This window comes from Delphinus delphis, chromosome 21, assembly GCF_949987515.2.
Source record: "Delphinus delphis chromosome 21, mDelDel1.2, whole genome shotgun sequence".
NCBI lineage: Eukaryota > Metazoa > Chordata > Mammalia > Artiodactyla > Delphinidae > Delphinus > Delphinus delphis.
Genome location: NC_082703.1, coordinates 1,758,599 through 1,778,967, shown reverse-complemented (window position 1 = coordinate 1,778,967; position 20,369 = coordinate 1,758,599). Strand labels below are relative to the sequence as shown.

General features: G+C 44.8%; 1 protein-coding gene across 2 annotated transcripts in view; it reads left to right on the top strand.

The window, feature by feature from the left end:
* CSGALNACT1 (chondroitin sulfate N-acetylgalactosaminyltransferase 1) overlaps positions 1–20,369 on the top strand; it is a 322,489-nt gene that overhangs the window by 284,254 nt on the left and 17,866 nt on the right. For both annotated transcript variants that reach the window (XM_060001577.1, XM_060001576.1), the window contains exon 5: positions 10,134–10,235. In XM_060001577.1, coding sequence (XP_059857560.1) covers positions 10,134–10,235 — 102 coding nt within the window. The remainder of the gene's footprint in view (positions 1–10,133; positions 10,236–20,369) is intronic.

Below are 20,369 nucleotides of genomic sequence, written 5' to 3'. Positions count from 1 at the left end.
GAACATATTGGAATCATTATGTATTTTTACTCCATATTTTAGTTTTAGACTCTACATTGGTTGAAAAATTATAATAAGAAGAGGAGAGCAGCGCAGTTATATTTTCTCGCTCTCCTGGTCCCATCTCCCCATTTACTCTATCATTTTTTTTTTCCTTTAAAGTACTTTTTTTTTTTTAACATCTTTATTGGAGTATAATTGCTTTACAATGGTGTGTTAGTTTCTGCTTTATAACAAAGTGAATCAGTTATACATATACATATGTTCCCATATCTCTTCCCTCTTGCGTCTCCCTCCCTCCCACCCTCCCTATCCCACCCCCTAGGTGGTCACAAAGCACCGAGCTGATCTCCCTGTGCTATGCGGCTGCTTCCCACTAGCTATCTATTTTATGTTTGGTAGTGTATATATGTCCATGCCACTCTCTCACTTTGTCACAGCTTACCCTTCCCCCTCCCCATATCCTCAAGTCCATTCTCTAGTAGTTCTGTGTCTTTATTCCCGTCTTGCCCCTAGGTTCTTCGTGACCTTTTTTTTTTTTTTCTTAGATTCCATATATATGTGTTAGCATATGGTATTTGTTTTTCTCTTTCTGACTGACTTCACTCTGTATGACAGACTCTAGGTCCATCCACCTCACTACAAATAACTTGATTTCGTTTCTTTTTATGGCTGAGTAATATTCCATTGTATATATGTGCCACATCTTCTTTATCCATTCATCCGATGATGGACACTTAGGTTGCTTCCATGTCCAGGCTATTGTAAATATAGCTGCAATGAACATTTTGGTACATGACTCTTTTTGAATTATGGTTTTCTCAGGGCATATGCCCAGTAGTGGGATTGCTGGGTCGTATGGTACTTCTATTTTTAGTTTCAACATTGTGAAAATGACTCTACTACCCAAAGCAATCTACAGATTCAATGCAATCCCTATCAAACTACCACTGGCATTTTTCACAAAACTAGAACAAAAAATTTCACAATTTGTATGGAAACACAAAAGACCCCGAATAGCCAGTGCAATCTTGAGAATGAAAAACGGAGCTGGAGGAATCAGACTCCCTGACTTCAGACTATACTACAAGGCTACAGTGATCAAGACAGTATAAAAACATAAAAACAGAAATATAGATCAATGGAACAGGATAGAAAGCCCAGAGATAAACCCACGCACATATGGTCACCTTATCTTTGATAAAGGAGGCAAGAGTATACAGTGGAGAAAAGACAGCCTCTTCAATAAGTGGTGCTGGGAAAACCGGACAGGTACATGTAAAAGTAGGAAATTAGAACACTCCCTAACACCATACATGAAAATAAACTCAAAATGGATTAAAGACCTAAATGTAAGGCCAGACACTATCAAACTCTTAGAGGAAAACATAGGCAGAACACTCTATGACATAAATCACTGCTCTATCATTTTTACCTCGTCACGGTTTGCAGCCCTTACACTTTGCATTGTAACCACAGTTCCTGTGTGTTAAGTGGATTTAGTGCATTCATCAGCTGTCCTCCAACAGCGGCTTCTTCATTCCTGAGGTTTGGGTTGTCTGGATTTCACGGTCAAGACATTTCTTCAAGAAGGGTCATGAGTGCTTGAGAATAGAATGTCTGCTTGTTATCTGCACAGTTTAAGGATGACGTGACTGGGCTTAAAACTCTGGATACACTTTCTTTCTTTAGGACCTTGTAGAGGTTCTTCTGCATCTGATGATACAGTGGTCTGATGATACCGTGGAGGAGTGTTAGGAAAGCTTTATTTTGTCTCTCCTGAAAATGACGGAAGAATGCTTTCCTTCGTTGCGAATCGTGATCACTTAATCAGCATATGTCTCACTCAGCTCAGTGCCTGTTGTTCTCTCTCCTGTAATTCAGTTTCCTTGTTTGTTTTGTGGATTCTTTCATTTCAGGGAACTTTTTCTGGTGTTCTAATTTTGAGTACTTCTCCTGCTTTGGATTTGATTTCTCTGCTTCTCAGACCCAGTTGTGCATCCCATAGGTTTTCTCCACTTACTAGCTTCTCTCTAGTTTTTAATGCATTAGTCTTTTATCTGCTTTCATGTAAGCCTTTCCTTTATGTGAGTAATCTGATTTTCAGATACATCTATTCTGTACCTTGCTGTTTCTAATTTACTTCTTCTGTTTCTTTTGATTATCACGTTATTTTTCTGAGCACAGAATGTGCTTCTTCATCATAATCTGTTATTTATATCATTTCCTCTTTGAACTTTTTTTATTGAATTCACATTTTTATTAAGAAAGTGTGAAACATTTGTAAGATGTTTTCTTCAATTGGAGTTATAGTTTCTCTCAGACTAGGTTTTGCTTTCGCGTTTTGAACACTTGCTTTCTGAATGCCCTCTCTTCCTTCCTTTAACTTTGCTGCTCTCCATCAGATGTGGCTGTCTGCTGTTTGTCTTCGTCCCTCTTGCGTGCGGCGTGCTTTCTGCCGCTCTGACGTTGTAGTGGTGGGTTGTCCTTGGCTGTCCCCCACCCTGACTGAGGGCTGTGTCACACTCCCAGCTGTATTTTGTGTTCTCCTCACGTTCTTCGTGGTCTGGAAGAGCAGCTGAAGGAGGAGACAGCTCCGCTGGCCTTTGTGCACCTTTCTTAGAGGCTCCAGATTCCTGCAGCCCCTCCGGGCCTTGGGGCGGGCGTGTGGTGGTACCAGCCTCACTCTACCTGGTTGTGGGTGGACCTTCGTCCTAAACGGTGGAGGGGGGATCCTTTGGCTCCCAGCAGGGGCCTCTGTTAAGGGCTGAGGCTAAAACGTCAGAGGGAATCGGCCCCCGTTCGTTTTCCTCTCTCATCTTACCCACCGGTTGTTTTCAGCTCTTTCCACTCCCACAGGTAAAAATGGGGAATAAAGATGAGGTTTTGGCCCTGTATTTGCTGGGTGGGCAGGGAGGGGTCTGGCTGTCAGTGCCCCTCGCCCCGGCTCCTCTTCCGGCTCTTACGAAGGATATTGACTTAATGCGATGCCTTTTCCCCTCTGGTCCTGCCACACCTGCCTCTTTGCGGGGGTTAGTTCACCGAGCATCATTAGGATGGCCCTGCTTCCTTCGCCACTTCCCACGCGATGTGGAGGGACCAGATACCCCGCTGCGGCCGTCCCTGCGTGGAGACCCTGCCCCGGAGCCGGGGCCCCTGTCCCCCAGCCTTCTCGTCTGCTGCACACCTCCAGCCCCTCTTCTGCAGCACTTGTGGAGCTGGAACCACGAGGCTACTGTGGACTCTTCCATTTCTCTCCTTGGCCTCCTCTTTGTGACGTTTAGGGCAGATTGTATCTCTTTTCTTGGCCTTTTGTTGGTGGCAAGATTTTTGCCATTTTCCACTATTTTGGGCACCTGGTTGCAATGGTCACCACTTGAGGTTATTTAAAACGTTATTCTCCCAGTGCATCTCCTTTAAAATGTAAACAACCTTTGCTCCGACACCATTTGGCTGAGGACTTTTACAAGTCACGTCATGCATCTGGGCGTTAGGATCTTCTGTAACATCAAAGTACTGGTCCACATGAGTCCCTTTCACCTCTGATGCTGGTTGTTAGGTTTTTTATTTCCCACTTCAGTATCAGTTTGCTAAGTATTCAGCTAGAAAAGACCCAAATGGCTAAGAATTATAACAAATATGTCTTCTTGGACAGAAGAAATCGATGTAGAGCCTGGAATCCCCCAGGGAGAGCAGGCCTGGTCGCAAGACACAAAGAGCTCTGGGGAAGGCTGGACCTGAGAAATCGCTCACTTGGGGTGATGGCTGGGCATGGGGTACCATCTGCAAGGACCAAGGACCAAGCTTTCCTGGCCCAGAACTGTGTCCGGGGTGGGGTGGACCCCCGTGACAAAATTGATTCCTGGGTTTATGGAGTTCATGGCCTAAGGTATTTATGATGATTGCTCTTCTATTCTCATGATTATTAGAACCATCTCAACAAATCCTAAGAATTGTGTGTGTTTATAAAAAATACAAATTCCATAAAACCATTTTTATGAAGGTCAGTGGACAAGTACTCAGTGTGGAACAGGGGTGAAGTACACCTGGGCGCTGGGACTGAGGGGAGCAGTGCAACTTGTCAGAAACACCAGCTCTGAACCCCCTGGCAGGTAAGGGGGAAAGAGAAAAAGAAAGCCTAGTTTCCTTCAGCCTCAGTGCTTAATGAGAAGGAAGCTGCTATTTGTTGGGTGAGACAAGATTTTCCTAGCCCTAGACCCTAAGGGCCTTTATTTAAGAGGCCATGAACAAGAATGGGTGATGTTCTGGGATTTACAAGAAGTTAGGAGTCTAAGCACAGGGAGATCATCTTGGTGCTCTGTGACCGCCTAGATGGGGGCGGGTGGGGGGGGAATAGGGAGGGTGGGAGGGAGACGCACGAGGGAGGGGATATGGGGATGTATGTGTACGCATAGCTGATTCACTTTGTTATAAAGCAGAAACTAACACACCATTGTAAGCAATTATACTCCAATAAAGATGTAAAAAAAAAAGTTGGGAGGCTAAAGCTCCTCATAACTTGTCCCCTTCCTGAGTGGCAATGACACCCGGATGTGCCCCGAGGAGAGGTATGGACCCTCTGGTCAGTTGCTGTGGGGCTGCTTTGGGGCCTTCGTGCTCCGGGCTCCACTGTTGCTATGGAGATAAGATGGCGCTTTGCTCCAGCAGCCTCTTCCTCCCTTGCTCTCTGGTGGTCCTGATCCCTGGATGAGCCTCGCAGGCTCCACGTGCCATTTCCCCTCCCAGGACGGCTTTACGCGTGGCCAGGGGTAGAGGGGGAGCCCCCAGGAGAACTTGCTTCAGATTCAGTCCCCTTTGCCCAGTGTTGTGTTGCTTAAACCCCCCTCCCCCTCCTCCTTCTCTCTTTTTTAATCCCCTCATTCTGCCTTTCTTGAAACTATTCTCACGTTTGCTTTTTGGCTGCTTAGTTTCCCTTGGCATCTGGCTTATCGGTTTTAAGCTCATCTATTGTTTTATTGTGTACTTTGTTCGCAGTAGCAGGAGGAACCTCACGGTAACAAAACTATAGACGGTCTTAGTGTCTTTGTCTCTGAGCCTCTCCTAGAAAAAAAGGATTTCTATGGAAATGATTTTTTGTGATTTTCAAAGATCTTTCTCAGTTCATTCCAAGTTTGCTTGATTTTTATTCTGACTCCTTCCAACTGGACTGAGAACCCTTTTCCATGTTGCTGTGGGTCTTCTCAGACTTTGCTGGTTATTTCTGTTTTAATCTGTCCCTTTCTCCTTCCTCTGAAACTTCTCTTGGTCCCTCCCTCGGCATTTATAACATTTAAAGGTAGTATCAGGGACATCTTTTACTTGAATTTTCTTCAGCAATTTTTAAAATCCTTTTCCTGCTTAGCGCCGTTAAGATGTTTTTGTGGACACTTCTGGATCTTTAAAAAACAGTGACTGTGGACTCTCTGAGACTGAAGTGGGGCTGCAGCGTGGGCTCAGCCGGCGTGTGTGCCGTGGACCAGCTGAGCCCTGCCGTGCGGTGTGCGGGGCCTCACCCGCAGGCTGCGATCCAGGAGGTGCTCGGTCTTCGTTGTGTTTCCCAGAAGGAAACCTAGCGTACCTTTCCCAGTACCGTCCTCCACCCCTGCCTCGCTCCACTAGCTTTCGTCAGGCAGCCCCTTCTCTGCTCAGACCCCAGTGTTGCACCCAGGAAAGTTTTATGGTTTACATGTTTGAGAAACACGAATCTACATCATTCACCTTATTTCCATAAAAGTTTCTCTGTGGGACCTGCTAAAAGTTGTTTGTCACTTCATTTGAGCCACAGATTATGTAGAAACATCCATTCAAGAGAAGAAAATGGTCAGTTGGCAATGGTGCCATTTGCTATTCTGAAACGTGCAACCAGGAGGGCAGGTCCCGATGGCTTGGTTGAGGGTCCCTGTTCACTCTCACATCTCAGCTTGTCAGATAACGGTGTCCAGGAGTTGTCTGTCACTTCAGCGTGGGCTGCAGGAGTGGGGAGAACCCACCAAAGCAAAAGAAGAACGTCATTTTCTAAAGCCTGATGATGACAGGCCCCCACCACTCTCTGTTCCCTCCTCCGTCCCTTTGTGCCTGAACACGTTTCTTCCTGGTGTCCTCAACGACCAAAGGGAGAGATGGTAGCCTGACAGGCTGTTATGTGTTATTTCATTTGCATGGGACATAATTAAAGCCTGAACAGGGTTTCTTCTCATACCTGATATACCTGAGTAGCAGATTGACTGAGAATAATCAGGACGTGATTTCCTTGCATCTGCGCCTTCTCAGCCAGGAGAGCCCTTTCCCTGGTCCTCTCCACCTGCGTGGCATCTACTCACCTGTCCAGGCTCGGCCTGGATGCTGCCTTGACCTTGGTACCCGTCCCCATCACCCATCAGAAATGAGTCACGTCTCCGCCGCACTCCCCTGGCTCATTAGACCTGTTACTGCCGTTATTCTGTCCCGCCTTGTCCTGTGCTCTTCAGATGCCCATTCCTTCCTGTCAAGTCCCTGACGCAGGAAGGGTGACCAGTTGTCCCAGCTTGCTTTGAGGTGTTTCCTGGGATGTGGACTTTCAGTGCTAAACCCTGGAGAATCCCAGGCAAACCTGGATGGTCCCCCTACGGGGCCATACACGATGATTCTTTTAAAATCTTACTCCAATGAGAATTACGCATCACACAACAAAGGGACTCAATAATGTTTGTCATTGAAACTGTGTTTCCACAGGCTACTCAGCCCAGGGTATAAGAACAGGTCCCGTAACTATGAGAAACATGGTTTTCCTGCTCTCTCTCACCTTCTGTGGCGAGATGTTCAGCCTCCTGTGCCCTCTGGTCTTTGTCCGACTTACCAGGGAGGTCTCACACAAGGTCAGATACACTTCAGCCTCCGCTAACTGCCAGGTCAGCTGCGTGGTGCAAACTCAGTGCTTCTCACAAGAACAGCATCGTTGGTCCTCACGGATGCCGAGGGGCTTTGGTGCTGCCATGCTCACTGCCAGCAGCATCTGTCCTCCACGTGGCCATGCCCACTACCCAGTTTTGTGCTGGGGTCCTGAGTGGTAGGACCAGAGCCGTGAGGCATCCTGGGTGCATCCCTCACCCTCGCCAAGGAAACCTGAGGTACCAATACCGGGCTGTTCCTGAGGGAAAGTGGGCTGCATGCCTAGGTGTGCAGGACATTGGAACCCCTTTTCTTACCTGTACAGGTAGGGTGTGAATGACAGTCAAGGGTTTCTTTCCACGGTGCGGTTGTACAGATTAGTAGCAGAACTCAGAGACCGTGACGTGCTCTCAGCCTCTTGGGAAATAAAAATATAGGTGTTTAAGTGGCTGTGATCCATGTGTTCTGGCTGAAAAGATATCTTATTTAGTCTCTATACTCTGTGTTACAATATCCTGGGTGAGAAGGAACTGTTGTTTCCTCTCTAAAGTCCTAAAAAGATAAGGTCTTGGTGACATAGAAACAGAATTTTTAGGCTTCCAGGTTAAGGTGGAAGATAGTCCAGTGCGGAGCTAAAGCAGTGGAGCCCGGCAAACCGAAGAGCTTCCCAGAGGGTTCTTAGGAAGTTGGGTTCCCTGAGGTTCGTCCCAAACACCGCCACCCTGCTGTTACAGAAACGAGCTAGCAGGGCACCTGAGTGTGGGTCCAGGTACAGATAATTGCACCAGAACACACACCTCTGTGCCCACAGTCACCCAGCTGCACAACTCCTGCTTACACATCTTTCTGGGGGTGGAGTCCAGTGAGAAGTGTTTTGAAAAATATGAAAGTTACAAGATCATCAGACATTTGGTGATGGTGTTTCTCTCCAGCAGTGTGTGTTGGCTGCAGTGCAGATAGCTTTAAGCATGCAGTCTCCAATCAGATGGAGAACTACTCAAAGGTAGAAACGGCCTACTCCTTTTTTAAGATTTATTGTTTGGTTAAGGAAGGAAGGAAGGAAGGAAGGAATAAATGAATAAATAGAAAGGGCCCTGGAGGTGGCCCTCGGAACAAATTCTGCTTTGCCTTTTTGGGAAGCCTGAGCTGGTGAATGAAAAGTAAAGGTCCAGCGTGTCTCTGTTTTATTCCTTGAAAACAGGAAGTCCTTTGATGGATTTTAAAATGCCAACAAAGATGTTACTAGAAAAAGCAAGAATGCTTTTTATTCAGGCTCAGCGGGTGACCCTCTGCTGATTCTGGGATGGATTTGTCCAACTGCCCACACTTTTAAAGCATAGTTTTTCGAGCACTTGGTGCTGTGTGTGGGCTTTTATTCTGCCCTGGCAAAGGAAGTTACAGCGTCATCTGGCAGGTTTGCAGAAGGGATCTTTTATGTACAGGGAATTTTGTGCTCGGTGGGTGGTAGCTCTGTCTGCAGGGCTGAGGCTGGGGGAGCACGCAGTTCTGAAGCAGGAATAGCACCTGGCCCCATTCCTGGTCCCTTGTCTGCTTCTCGGAGCCCCGCCCTCCATCTGCTTTTAGAATCAGCTCTTCCCTTCCTTCCTCTGGAAAGAGAGGGAATTCTCTGAGCCAAACCTCTGACCAGGTGAGCCCTGGTGCCTCCGCCCAGGGTCAATAGAATCTTCCCCAGTACTTCTTCCCTCTGGATTCTCTCCTCCTCCTCTCTGCCGTCCCAAACCCGGCCCATCCTTCAGGGTTCCAGCCATCCAGCCCACAGGCTTGGCCGTGCTTTCTGAATTCTGTGAACTTTTTTTTTTTTTTTTGTGGTACGCGGGCCTCTCACTGTTGTGGCCTCTCCCATTGCGGAGCACAGGCTCCGGACGCGCAGGCTCAGTGGCCATGGCTCACGGGCCCAGCCGCTCCGCGGCATGTGGGATCGTCCCGGACCGGGGCACGAACCCGTGTCCCCTGCATCGGCAGGCGGCTTCTCAACCACTGTGCCACCAGGGAAGCCCTGAATTCTGTGAACTTTTATCAATGCCACGATGTGTCTGATAATTTCATTTGAGCTCATTTATTTCTCAAGTAAGGTTTTTGAGTGCAGGAACAGTATCTTCTCTGATCTTCCCAGAAACCCCAGGTAGGCAGTCCCTCCTTCTTGATGTCACGATAAAAATCACTGCATAAATTGGCTTCTGCAGTTAGAGATCGGAGACTCTGAAAGACTCTGACGTGGATTGTTGTCAGGGGTTCAGGGAAGTTGCAACACAGCGATAAAAGGAATGACGTGGGAGGGCATGCAGAGCATCAGCGTATCACAAATACCATCCTGCCAGTAGAATCGTTCCATTCATCTGCTTTCAGAAATCTGCTAAAATGACACACACACGTACATATCTGTACACACATATGTTTTACACGTAAACACATTTTTATACACATATATTTACATATACATCCATATACACACATCAACACACATTACGCACGTGATACACACATGTATATGAAGTAAACCCTCAGCAGAGGACAGGGCCCGGGCAAATAACAGATATGCTTTGGTGGGGAAGGCAGGTGTAGGCCTGGCCCCGCCCAGGAGGGCTGCCGGGAGCCTGGCGTGTGTGTGCCGGGTGCCTGGGACCAACAGCCACAGAGAGGAGCAGTGAAGGAATCTGCCTAGGGAGGGTGAGGTACAGCAGCTATGCTTTTGGACCATTGCCCCTCCACACAGCCATGACACTGGGTGTCCCCAGGGTTTCTAGGGTTCTAAACAAATAAATGTCTTTTTACCTTTGCTCGTTCAGTCTCTAAGACTATTTGTGTTGCACACACGAGAAAAGGCAAGGATGAGGAATCCAGTCTCACCCTCGCTGGACTTCAGTGTTCTCATCTGTACATTGGGCTTTGTGTCTTCTGTACTTTGTAGATTTCTTGTGGCAGAGAAGGGTACAGACCCAGGGCCATTCTAGACACTGGATCCAGGCCCTGATGGGCTGGACCTGAGGCAGGTTGAGCCTGTGGCCTCTTGCATCTGAGTTTTCATTGACCAGATCTGCATGTTTAAATTTCATGGTTTTCTTGGTAAGAGAAATAGGAATACAGGTGATAGCAAGAGCCAGCCAGAATGTCCTGTCCCCTCTCTGCTCTCCTGGCAGCCCAGTTCCCTCCCTGGACCCTTTTGCACTTTACAGGATAGGTATTTGTTTCGGCTTTGCCTGTTGCTGTGAACACAGGACCAGACATCCGTGTTTTTGGTTTTCTAGGGAGATGTGCATCCAGCAGGATGGGAGAGTTCATCTCACCGTCGTTTACTTTGGAAAAGAAGAAATGAATGAGGTCAAGGGAATACTTGAAAACACTTCCAAGTAAGTCTGATGTGGAGCCACGGTGGGGAGTCTGGAACCTTAACGCGGGAGGAGATACCTGAGCTCATGCAAGCCGTTTTCACTGTGGGCGACCCAACCCGAGAGAGTGACAGGCTGGCCTTTTGCGTGTGGTGGTGTCGGGGGTGGGAGTTCTGCGCCCTCCTTCCTGGGGACCACCTGCCTCACACCCGCCCTCACTGTGAGGAGTGTCAACTCGGACAGTGGAGACAACTGCCCGGAGCACCCAGGGTGGGGGGCAGGGCTCCTCCGGCCCCCGCCTGACACAGCAGGTTTGGGGACCGCACGTGGCAGGGGTGGACTTGGGGAGCACAGCCATGCAGGGGGCTCCTTCTCAGTCCCCGCTCGTCAAGGTTTGCTCTCATCCACTTAGCAAATGGCCTCACCCTTCTGACTGTCACTCGTTCTGCATTTTGAGAGATCAGGGGCCAGTGATGCTGGGGAGGGACCCTAGATTAACAGAAGCTGTTTAACCAACACTTTTGGACCGAGAGCTCTGGATTTTTACCTTGTTCATCAGTTACGTGGAGGATTAAATGTATTCAAAAGCAGAAGAGAGGGGTTTTTCTTACCAGAAGAAATGAACAAGCATGTATTTAATGAGTACATATCTGTGGCATTTTCTACTGGTGAGGAAGCTGGCAGCACTGCCCACTCCCTCTCGTTCGCAAGCTGCAGGTGAACGACGAGGTGGGTGGTTTCTCCATAGATGCAGCTTGGAGGGTGGTCAGAGGTGCTGGGGGCAGAAGTCGTCTGAGTAGGTCCGTATGGTCTGAATATAAACAAGTCCCTCTGTTTTGAGTCTTTGGTAAATGGTAATAGGATGATAGTCAAAGTCTAAGATGCCGAGACTGAGTGCACTTTTTGTATTTATTTTCAGGCTTTATTACCAATTTTGTGTTACGAGCACAAGATCAGAATGCTAATTATTATTCAAACATCTGAAGCAGTGCACTGGTCAAATTTTGTCCACACTTTTGTAAATAAAGTTTTGTTGGCTAGCAGGCGTGCTCATCTGTTTCTGTATTAGTTATGGCTGCTTTCGGGCCACAGCTGCAGGGCTGAATAGTTGTGACAGATACAGTGTGACTCGCAAAGCTGAACCCTTTACTATCTGGTCCTTTACAGAAAAAGTTTGCTGACCTCTGTTCTAAAGCAATAAGGAGTTAAAAGAGTTTAAAACTAGTACCAGCTTAAAGCTATGGTACCTGTTGAAGGGAGATCAAAGGGAATAAAATAATTCAATATCCTAAATGTAAGTGAAATAGAAATCTCTCGACCCCAATGCATTGCAATATCCTTTTCATCTCTGCTTCGGAGTGAGGAGTGTGTTACTAGAATTCACGTCCTCTGCCCAGTGGATGGGGTTTAACATCTCTGCAAGTAGCCACCCCCTGGGTGTGGACCTTTTTCAAGTTTCCCAGATGATTCTGACATGCAGCCAGGATTGAGAACGATTGTTTGGGAAAATGGTGCCCCCCCCCGCCCCCAGGGGCTGCCCGAGGGAGGCCTGGGTTGCAGCCAGCTGCCTCCTTTCGGGGTATCTTGAAGTAGAGATCCAGGTGATTCGAAAGCCCAGCCAGGACTGAGATATCAGTCCTGTTGGCTCTGGCACCTTCCGAGGACATCAGAAGGTGATCAGATGTCTGATAGATACGTGTAACCAACTTTCCATGAGTCTGATGGACGAGTGGAAGGCCAGTTGAGACAGTGTTATAGGAAATACCCTTTCTAGTGACCGGAGTGCCCAGGATTCTATCAAGGCATTCTCCGCCGTATCACATGACCTGGCAAGCTGAATTCGCAATCAGAAGGTTGTGTGGTGAGCAAAGAATGAATCTGAACGAGAAAAGTAAAATCATTTGAGGGGTAGGGGTGGCTTGGAAAGTTTCCAGAGGTGAAGCTACCGTGATGGGGACTCGTCTGGAGCCCGAGTCAGCTTTAAAGCAGCGCTGCAGAAGCTTCGGCGAATTCATTGGAGCGCCATTTTCCGTGTTGATTCCTCTTTCTGTTCACTGGCGACACTGCAGCGTTGATGTCGCTGATGCCGTGGGGTGTGTCCTGCCCCTTCCAGGGCGTTGCTCTAGGAATGCCCTGCCCTCTGCCACCAGCCTGAGCTGATTTCCCACGGCCGCCTGCAGCCCCACCGTCCAGATGAAGTTCCTCATCACCCACTGTCCCAGCCTGGTACCCAAGCTGGCTCTTACTTCCAACTTTGTTTTGATGACTTACTGCCCCACAGCCAGATGGGGGCTCAGTTTACCCTTTGTCTTCACGCCCATTATTCTCTCAGGTTTGGCCTTTCCTCCATCCTCCTTCCTATTTCCTCAGACCCCCTACCTGTGCATCCGCACCCAGGTCCCTACTCTGGAGCTCATCTTGACCTGTCCTCTCCTCCCTGAACTGTAACCATACACCCCTTCAGCATCTCTTATCTGTGGCACTTGGCATAGGATTTGCCTGTTTACGTTTCTTTCTGCTGTCCTCACTAGATTATACGCTGCTTAGTAGTACTGTGGCGCATGCTTCTGAAACTCCAGCCCTTGGCACTGGGCCTCACTCAGGTTTAAAATGTTCAGTGTTCATTCATCAGGAGAAGGACAATGCCAGGTGTGTAGTAGATTTGCACACATTGTAATCTATATAAAACGCATATACAAAGCTTTATTTAAATACCATTTTTATCATTCTCTTAAGATGCTAGAGCTTTTATTCAAATGCATCTTATCTTTGAATAATATAATAACCATTGTTATTAACATGAGTGATGTCATTTAATATTCACAGCAACCTTATGAGATAGAAGCTGTTATTAACCCCACTTCTTAGATGAAGAAATGGAGGCTTAGAGAGGTTGTTACTCAGGCTGCCACCCCTGCCCAGGGGGACAGCCAGATCTGAACCTCGTCTGTAACTCCCGGACTCCAAGTCTTAACATTGCACCAAATTCTCACTCCAAAAACCGATCATTGTTCATTGAGAATAATAAGATTTAAAACCAGTTTAAATGAAATTTATTTCATTTGGCTATCAGCATTGTGATCAAACTGTTCTAAATCTAGCTAATGTATATATTTTAAGAATATCTTGAAAAACCCCAGTTTAGTGACTAGCATGCAGTGTCTGTGTCTCTCGGTTTACGCTTACTCTGTCGAGCTTTACATCTCAGTTGATTGCTGTAGAGCAGTGTTTTGCAAACTACGGTTTGTGATTCATTAGAGGGTTGTGAAATTGATTTAGTGGGTTAGGTGCAGTGTTTTTAAAAAATCAAAATAGAATAGAAGATTATCAGAATACATCACAAGTATTAAAGATAAATATTGTTTCATGAAACTTTAATTTCAGAGTGTGTGTGTGTGCACGTGTGTGCGTGCGCTGTGTCATGATTTATAGTATATTCTTTTGAAAGGGTAAGGGTTGTGGTCAAAATATTTAGAAGCCACTGACGTAGATAACAGTACAAATCAGTTTTCAATATCTGATTTTTATTCCACAGAGTTTTTCATACTAAGCTTCAGTTAATCTCAGATTACACCCTAGCTCAGTGGTTCTCAAATATAAATGTACTTCGAATAACCTGGGGTGCTTTTTAAAATACAGATTCCTGAGATCCAGCCCCAGAAAGTCTGAGTCATTAGGCCTGAGATGAAGCCTGGGAACCAACACTGAGAATGAGCTCAACCTGTGATGCTGATGTGGGTGGTCCATGGCCCACATTTTGAGGAATTCTGGCCTAGGTGGACATTTGCTTGGAGCTGTGTATTAGGAAATTTAAAAAAATTCATACTGGTTGGTGGATTTGCATGAGTTATAATTTACTGCATGGTATCTTCATCTTTGTCCACTCGTCAGGACACAAAGGCATCTTTCAGTAGAATCACCTCTGACGTTGAAGCACTAGAACTGAGATACTGCCCTGTCCTGTGAGTATGTGTCTGAGAGAGGGTTTTGTGTGTGTGTGTTGTCAGGAAAATGCCCTGTTGCCATGGTGTTGTCCACATTTCATGCCTCTTTGAAGGGATTTGCTTGATGTGTACCCTCAGGAACATTTTATCAGAACATTTCAAAAGAAAATTGGGGGGAAAGTTGTCTGAAATTTGAGAATTGTTGCTTTGTTTTAATATTTTTTCATAAACAAGGACGTTTTAGATAAGAATCTCATCTGCTAAAATGAAAAAAGCTACACAGTGAATTCCTTCCTAGAAGATAAAGAGTCTTGGATCCTGGGAAGCACCTCATAGGTGAAGGCAGCACCTAGGCCTGTGGCCATCTCACTGGGCATCTGCCAGAGAAGGGGCTAAGCATGACTCTGCTTGGTGACCAGCTCTTTGTGGAGATATGCCTGTATTTTTAGGTATTCCAAGTTGTTCTGTGGGGGCTTCAAACATGGCATATAGGTTATGGTATTGTGACAGTGTTAAATTTCTTGAGTGTCATTATTACATTGTTATAATGTTATAAAGGAGAGTGTCCTGGTTCTTGGGGAGTACTTATCTTTGAAAGTGAAGTTGCCGTGATGTCTGCAACTTCAAATGGTTCAGAGGAAGGAAGAAAGGAAGGGAGGGAGGGAGGGGGGAAATAAGGCACAACTTTAACACTTGGTGAATCTGGATGATGGTATATGGGTACTTTACTATGCTCACAACACTTCTAAAGGTTTAAATTTTTTCCAAGTAAAACGTTGGGGGAAAATATATTATGGAAAAAATTAAATGATATTCAGTTCATACAATGGAATATAATGCAACAGTTAAAAAAAGGTGATATCAGTGAAAATGGTGGAATAAAGAGCTTGCAAAATTTTCCTCCATAAAAACAGTGAGAAGATTACTAAAAATTCTCAGAATCAACTTTTTTAAGAACTATGGAAATTAAAGTTTGCAACAGTCTGGAAAGTGTTTATCCAAATGACTGAATTTTGGTGTGAACAAGGAGCTTTGTGAACTTTGACTTGCCCCATTTCACCTCCGCCCCCAGCTCTTCAGTAGCCTTGAGGACCAGCAGCGCGTAAGAATCACAGCCGGGCAGACCCTGCTCACAAGGTTGTCTTCATTTGACCTGACTCAGAGGCCTCCCCTGGAACCTTTTATCCAGGGGTATTTGACAAAAAACAATTATAGGAAGTCTTTACCTTTGTGGCTGCCTGAGGTGTAGATAAGAGTTGGGGCAAACAGTAGACTAACCAAAAAGCTCAGAAGGTGAATCTGAGGAGTGAGATCTCCAAAGGGGCTTTGAAAGCTCCAGCACGTTCCTGGGGATCCAGAGGCTGTGCTCATACTTAGGAAAGACCTGAGCAGGCCCTTACTTTTTACCTCTGACTGATCTTGAGGCTCTGTGCAAGAAGGAAGTAAAGGCTCAGGTAAGTTGTTACCTGCTTGGTTGTGTGTTGATGACATGCCCCACCATGCTCACAGAGTCCCCACCATGCACACAGAGTCCCCTGGCAAAGACTGGGAGACTTGTTGGTTCCAGACATTTAAGGAAATCCCTGCTTAATCATTAGCTTACCACTAAGTGGTCACACACAAGAGTACACTTTACAGAATTAGTTCAGGAAAGTCACTAAACAAACAAACAACAAAGAGCAACAATAGCAAAACCCTGAGGGGGGTGGAGATTCTGATTTCCAGGGCTGCCACATTACATTACTTAAAATGTTTAGCTTTAGGGCTTCCCTGGTGGTGCGCAGTGGTTGAGAGTCTCCCTGCCGATGCAGGGGACACAGGTTCGTGCCCCGGTCTGGGAAGATCCCACATGCCGTGGAGCGGCTGGGCCCGTGAGCCATGGCCTCTGAGCCTGCGCGTCTGGAGCCTGTGCTCCGCAACGGGAGAGGCCACAACAGTGAGAGGCCCGCGTACCAAAAAAAAAAAAAAAAAAAAGTTTAGCTTTAAACAAAAAATTATGAGGCATGCAAAGAAACAAGAAAATATGGCTCATGCACAGAGAACAAAATCAATCATTAGAAATTGTTCCTGAGGAAGCACAGGTGTTGTACTTACTAGACAAAGACATTGTCAACTGTATTAAATATGTTCAAAGAGTTAAAAGAGACCATGTTTAAAACACAAAGAAAAGTATGAGAACCATGTCTCACCAAATATAGAGAGATCAGTTACAAAAAGAACCAAATAGAAAGTCTGGAGTTGAAAAGTACAATATCTAAAATTCACTGTGGGGCCTCAACATCAGGTTTGAACAGGCAGAAGAAAGAATCAGTGAACTTTAAAATAGGTCAATTGATATATGATATAGTTTGAGAAACAAAACTAAAAAAGAATGAAGTAATAGAAAACCTCAGAGACCTGCAGGATACCGTCAAGCATGCCAACATAGACACAATGGGAGTACCAGGATAGGAGAGAAAGAGGCAGGAAAAAATATCTGAAGAAATAATGGCCCCAGACTCCCTGTATTTGATGAAAACATTAATCTACACATCCAAGAAGCTCAAAAACTCCAAACAGGAAAACTCAAAGAAATGCACATTAGACATATCAGAGTCAAATGGTTGAAAAACAAAGAGAGAAAGGATCTGTGTTACTGAGTCCAAGCTCGTACTGCTTACTGCACAACAGGCCAGTAAATCAAGAGACAAATTGTTGGGGCAAGGAAGGAATAACGACTTTATTTGGAAAGCCAGCAGACCTGGAAGATGGTGGACTAGAGTCCTAAAGAACCATCTTTCCTGAGTTAGAATTCAGGTTCCTTTTATACTAAAAGGGGAGGGGGTGTGGTTAGTTGTTGAAAACTTCTTGGTGCTGGAATCCTTCGTTCTTGCAGCTGTCCGTGTAGGTCAGGTAGGTCAGGTAACGTTGTTCCTGTAAACCTCCAACAAGACAAATGTTGTTCTCTGTTCTGCAACTTTTTATCTCTATATGAATGGAAAAGAGTTATACCTTTAAAGGTCAGAGCCTTGAGAATGGGCTACCCTGTATATTTCAGGCTATAGACAACGTATTTAATTTCTAGCAAAAGCAGTATACAAAGAAAGTAAAAGAAACAGATCCAATATGGAGTCAGATTTGTTCTTCCGTATTACATAAGCAGCAAGAGTGAAGCAACTCATCAGGTCCATGGGATCCTTAATGAGATGGAAAGTGGGGTGGCATATTCAAAGTGCTGAAAGTAAAGTACTGGCAACCAAGAATTCAATATTCAGCAAAACCATCCATCAAAATTGAAAGAAAAATTAAGACCTCCTCAGTTAAGAACTGAAAGACTTTATCACTAGTAAACCTACCCCACAAGAAATAATGAAAGGAGTCCTTGAGGCTGACATGAAAGGACACTGGACACAAACTCAAATCCATGTGAAGAAATACAGAGGGCCAGTAAAAGTTACTACATAGGGAAATATGAGACACAGTATAAATGTATTTCTTGCTTATGCTTTTTTCTTATCTGATGTAAAAGTAAAAAGATAACTTCATAAAGCAGTAACTATAAATCTGTATTGATAGACACACAACTGATTTTTTATATGTTATTTTGTTCCCTGAAACTTTACTGAATTCATTTATTAGTTAAAATGGTTTTTCTGGGAAGTCATTAGAGTTTTCTATAGATAGTATCATGCCATCTGCAAATAGTGACAGTTTTACTTCTTCCTTTCCAATTTGGATGCATTTTATTTCCTTTAGTTGCTTAATTGATCTGGCTAGGACTTCCAATACTGTACTGTATAAAAGTGGCGAGAGTGGACATCCTTGTCTTGTTCCTGATCTTAGAAGGAAAGCTTTTAAATTTTTACCGTTGAGTATGATGTTAGCTGTGGACTTATAATATATGGCCTTTATTATGTTTAGGTACATTCCTTCTATTCCTAATTTGTTGAGAGTTTCTATCATAAGAGGATGTTTGAATTTTGTTTGAATTTTTTCTGCATCTATTGAAATAATAATATGATTTTTATTCATCATTCTGTTAATGTGATATATAACATTTTAAAATTTTCAGATGTTGAACCATCCTTGCATCCCAGGGATAGATCTCGCTTGATCATGGCCTATGATCATTTTAATGAACTCTTGAATTCAATTTGCTAGTATTCTGTTGAAGATTTTGCATTATGTTCAGGGATATTGGCCTGTAATTTTCTTTTCTTGTTGTGTTTTTGTTTGACTTTGGTATCAGGGTAATGCTAGCCTCATAAAATGAGTTTGGAAGTGTTCCTTCCTCTTCAATATTTTGGAAGAATTTGAGAAGGATTGGAATTACTTCTTTAAATGTTTGGTAGAATTCATCTGTAAAGCTATCTAACCCTGGGCTTTTATTTGTTGGGAGGTTTTCATCTCCTTGTTCATTATTTGTCTGTTCAGATTTTCTATTACTTCATGATTCAGTCTTGAGTGTTGTGTGTTTCTAGGAATTTATCCATTTTTACTAAGTTATCTAATTTGTCAGCATGTAATTTTTCATAGTTGTCTCTTACAATATTTGGGATTTCTGTGGTATCAGTTGTAATGTCTCCTTTTTTTGTTTATAATTTTATTAATTTGAGTCATCCCTCTTATTTTTCTAGATAATAAGCTAAAGGTTTGTCAATTTTATTTATATTTTCAAAAGAAACTGCTAAAACAATTGTATAAGCAGGCTTGTATATAAGCTCAGAAACTAGAAAACTCTAAATTGTTTAAAATGCCTACTGTGAACAACTGGCTGAGAATATATTTAGCCTTAAATTACTTACCACATTCAGATCCCTTTAGTAAATAGAACTCATAAGAAATGTCAATATTCAGGGCTGTTAGATTTAAATTTTTAAGTTATACATCAAATATAATATTTCTATGTAAATTTTTAAAGGTTTTTTCTTCTTTTTTATGAAGGGCTCTTGTGGGAAGTGTCACATTAAGAGAATTTCCTTGCAGGGGTGGGAAGAAATTTGTATTAGAGTAAATCACATTAGACAGCAAGATCTTTTATCATTTTTAAGCCAGCAGCTCTGGGAAATGCATGTCAATTAGAGAAATTAAATCTCCGGTTGAAACAGTGGCTGCCTCAGGTCATTTTAACCTCTGTCAGCATGACTACATATAACCTGGAGGAGACCCAGTGCATCAGCCTTATGATATAAAAGAAAGGAATTGAATGAGAGACTCAAGAGTTTCATCAGTTGATAATACAATTCAAGAAGAAAAGAGAAGAAATAATTATAAGTAATCCTGGGGCCATTTGGAACTGCAGGCTCTGATTCATAACAGGAAATTACATAGTAGAGAGTATAATGCCCACATTCTACCATGAAAAAGCCCATTCCTCATGAGGCCATTACTCTAGACATGCCGCTAAATATTACATTTCTTTGTATGGCTAAATTAAATATTTCAAACCAAATTGCATTTTATTTTCTTCAGCTCTCTTTTTTTCTGTTACTTACATATTTGTCATCTTCTTAAAAGCTTTTTTTGTGCCTGTTCTTGGGAACATGTTGGTTGGAGCCTCTTTCTGATGGGGGAGGTGGGCTTAGGATGTGTGAGGGCCTCTCCGGTGCCCACCTGAGGGGATGAGGTGGTGTCTTGGGGCAGCATCTCCCACAGTGACAGGTTTGAGACGCACTCTGTGTTTTACATTGACTCGTCTCTTGATTCACCCAGTGTTTATTGAGCTGCACTGTGTCCCCATGGGCGCCACTTACCGCACAGTGCTGATAATCTCTGAAGACAGAGATAAGAAAATAAAGCAGTCCCTGTCCTCCAGGGTTTAGAGGACAGACCAGGTGGTCCAGTGCACAGGGCACGAGAATGCACTGGGCCCAGGAGAACGGAGGCGGAACTGGCCCAAACGCCTGGGGGCCCAGAGAAGGCACCTTGTTTCACAGGAGGGTGAAAGGCAGTGACACTCGATGTGGGCCATGAGGATTGGGTGGGATCTTCACTGGAGTCAGAGGAGGAGGTGGATTCCAGGGAGAGACCACTGAGCTGACACAGGAGGCCCCAGTGCGTCCATGCTCTTGGTGCCCATCTTCCGGCTGGTCGCTGCAGAGGGGATGGGGATGAACAGAGAACTAAACAGGGCCCCTGCCCGTGTAGCTCTGTGGCCTGCATCTGGGGTCGTGGCCCTGTGGTCGTGTCATGCACATTCCCAAACCCACGACCCCACGGGCCAGTCAGTGTT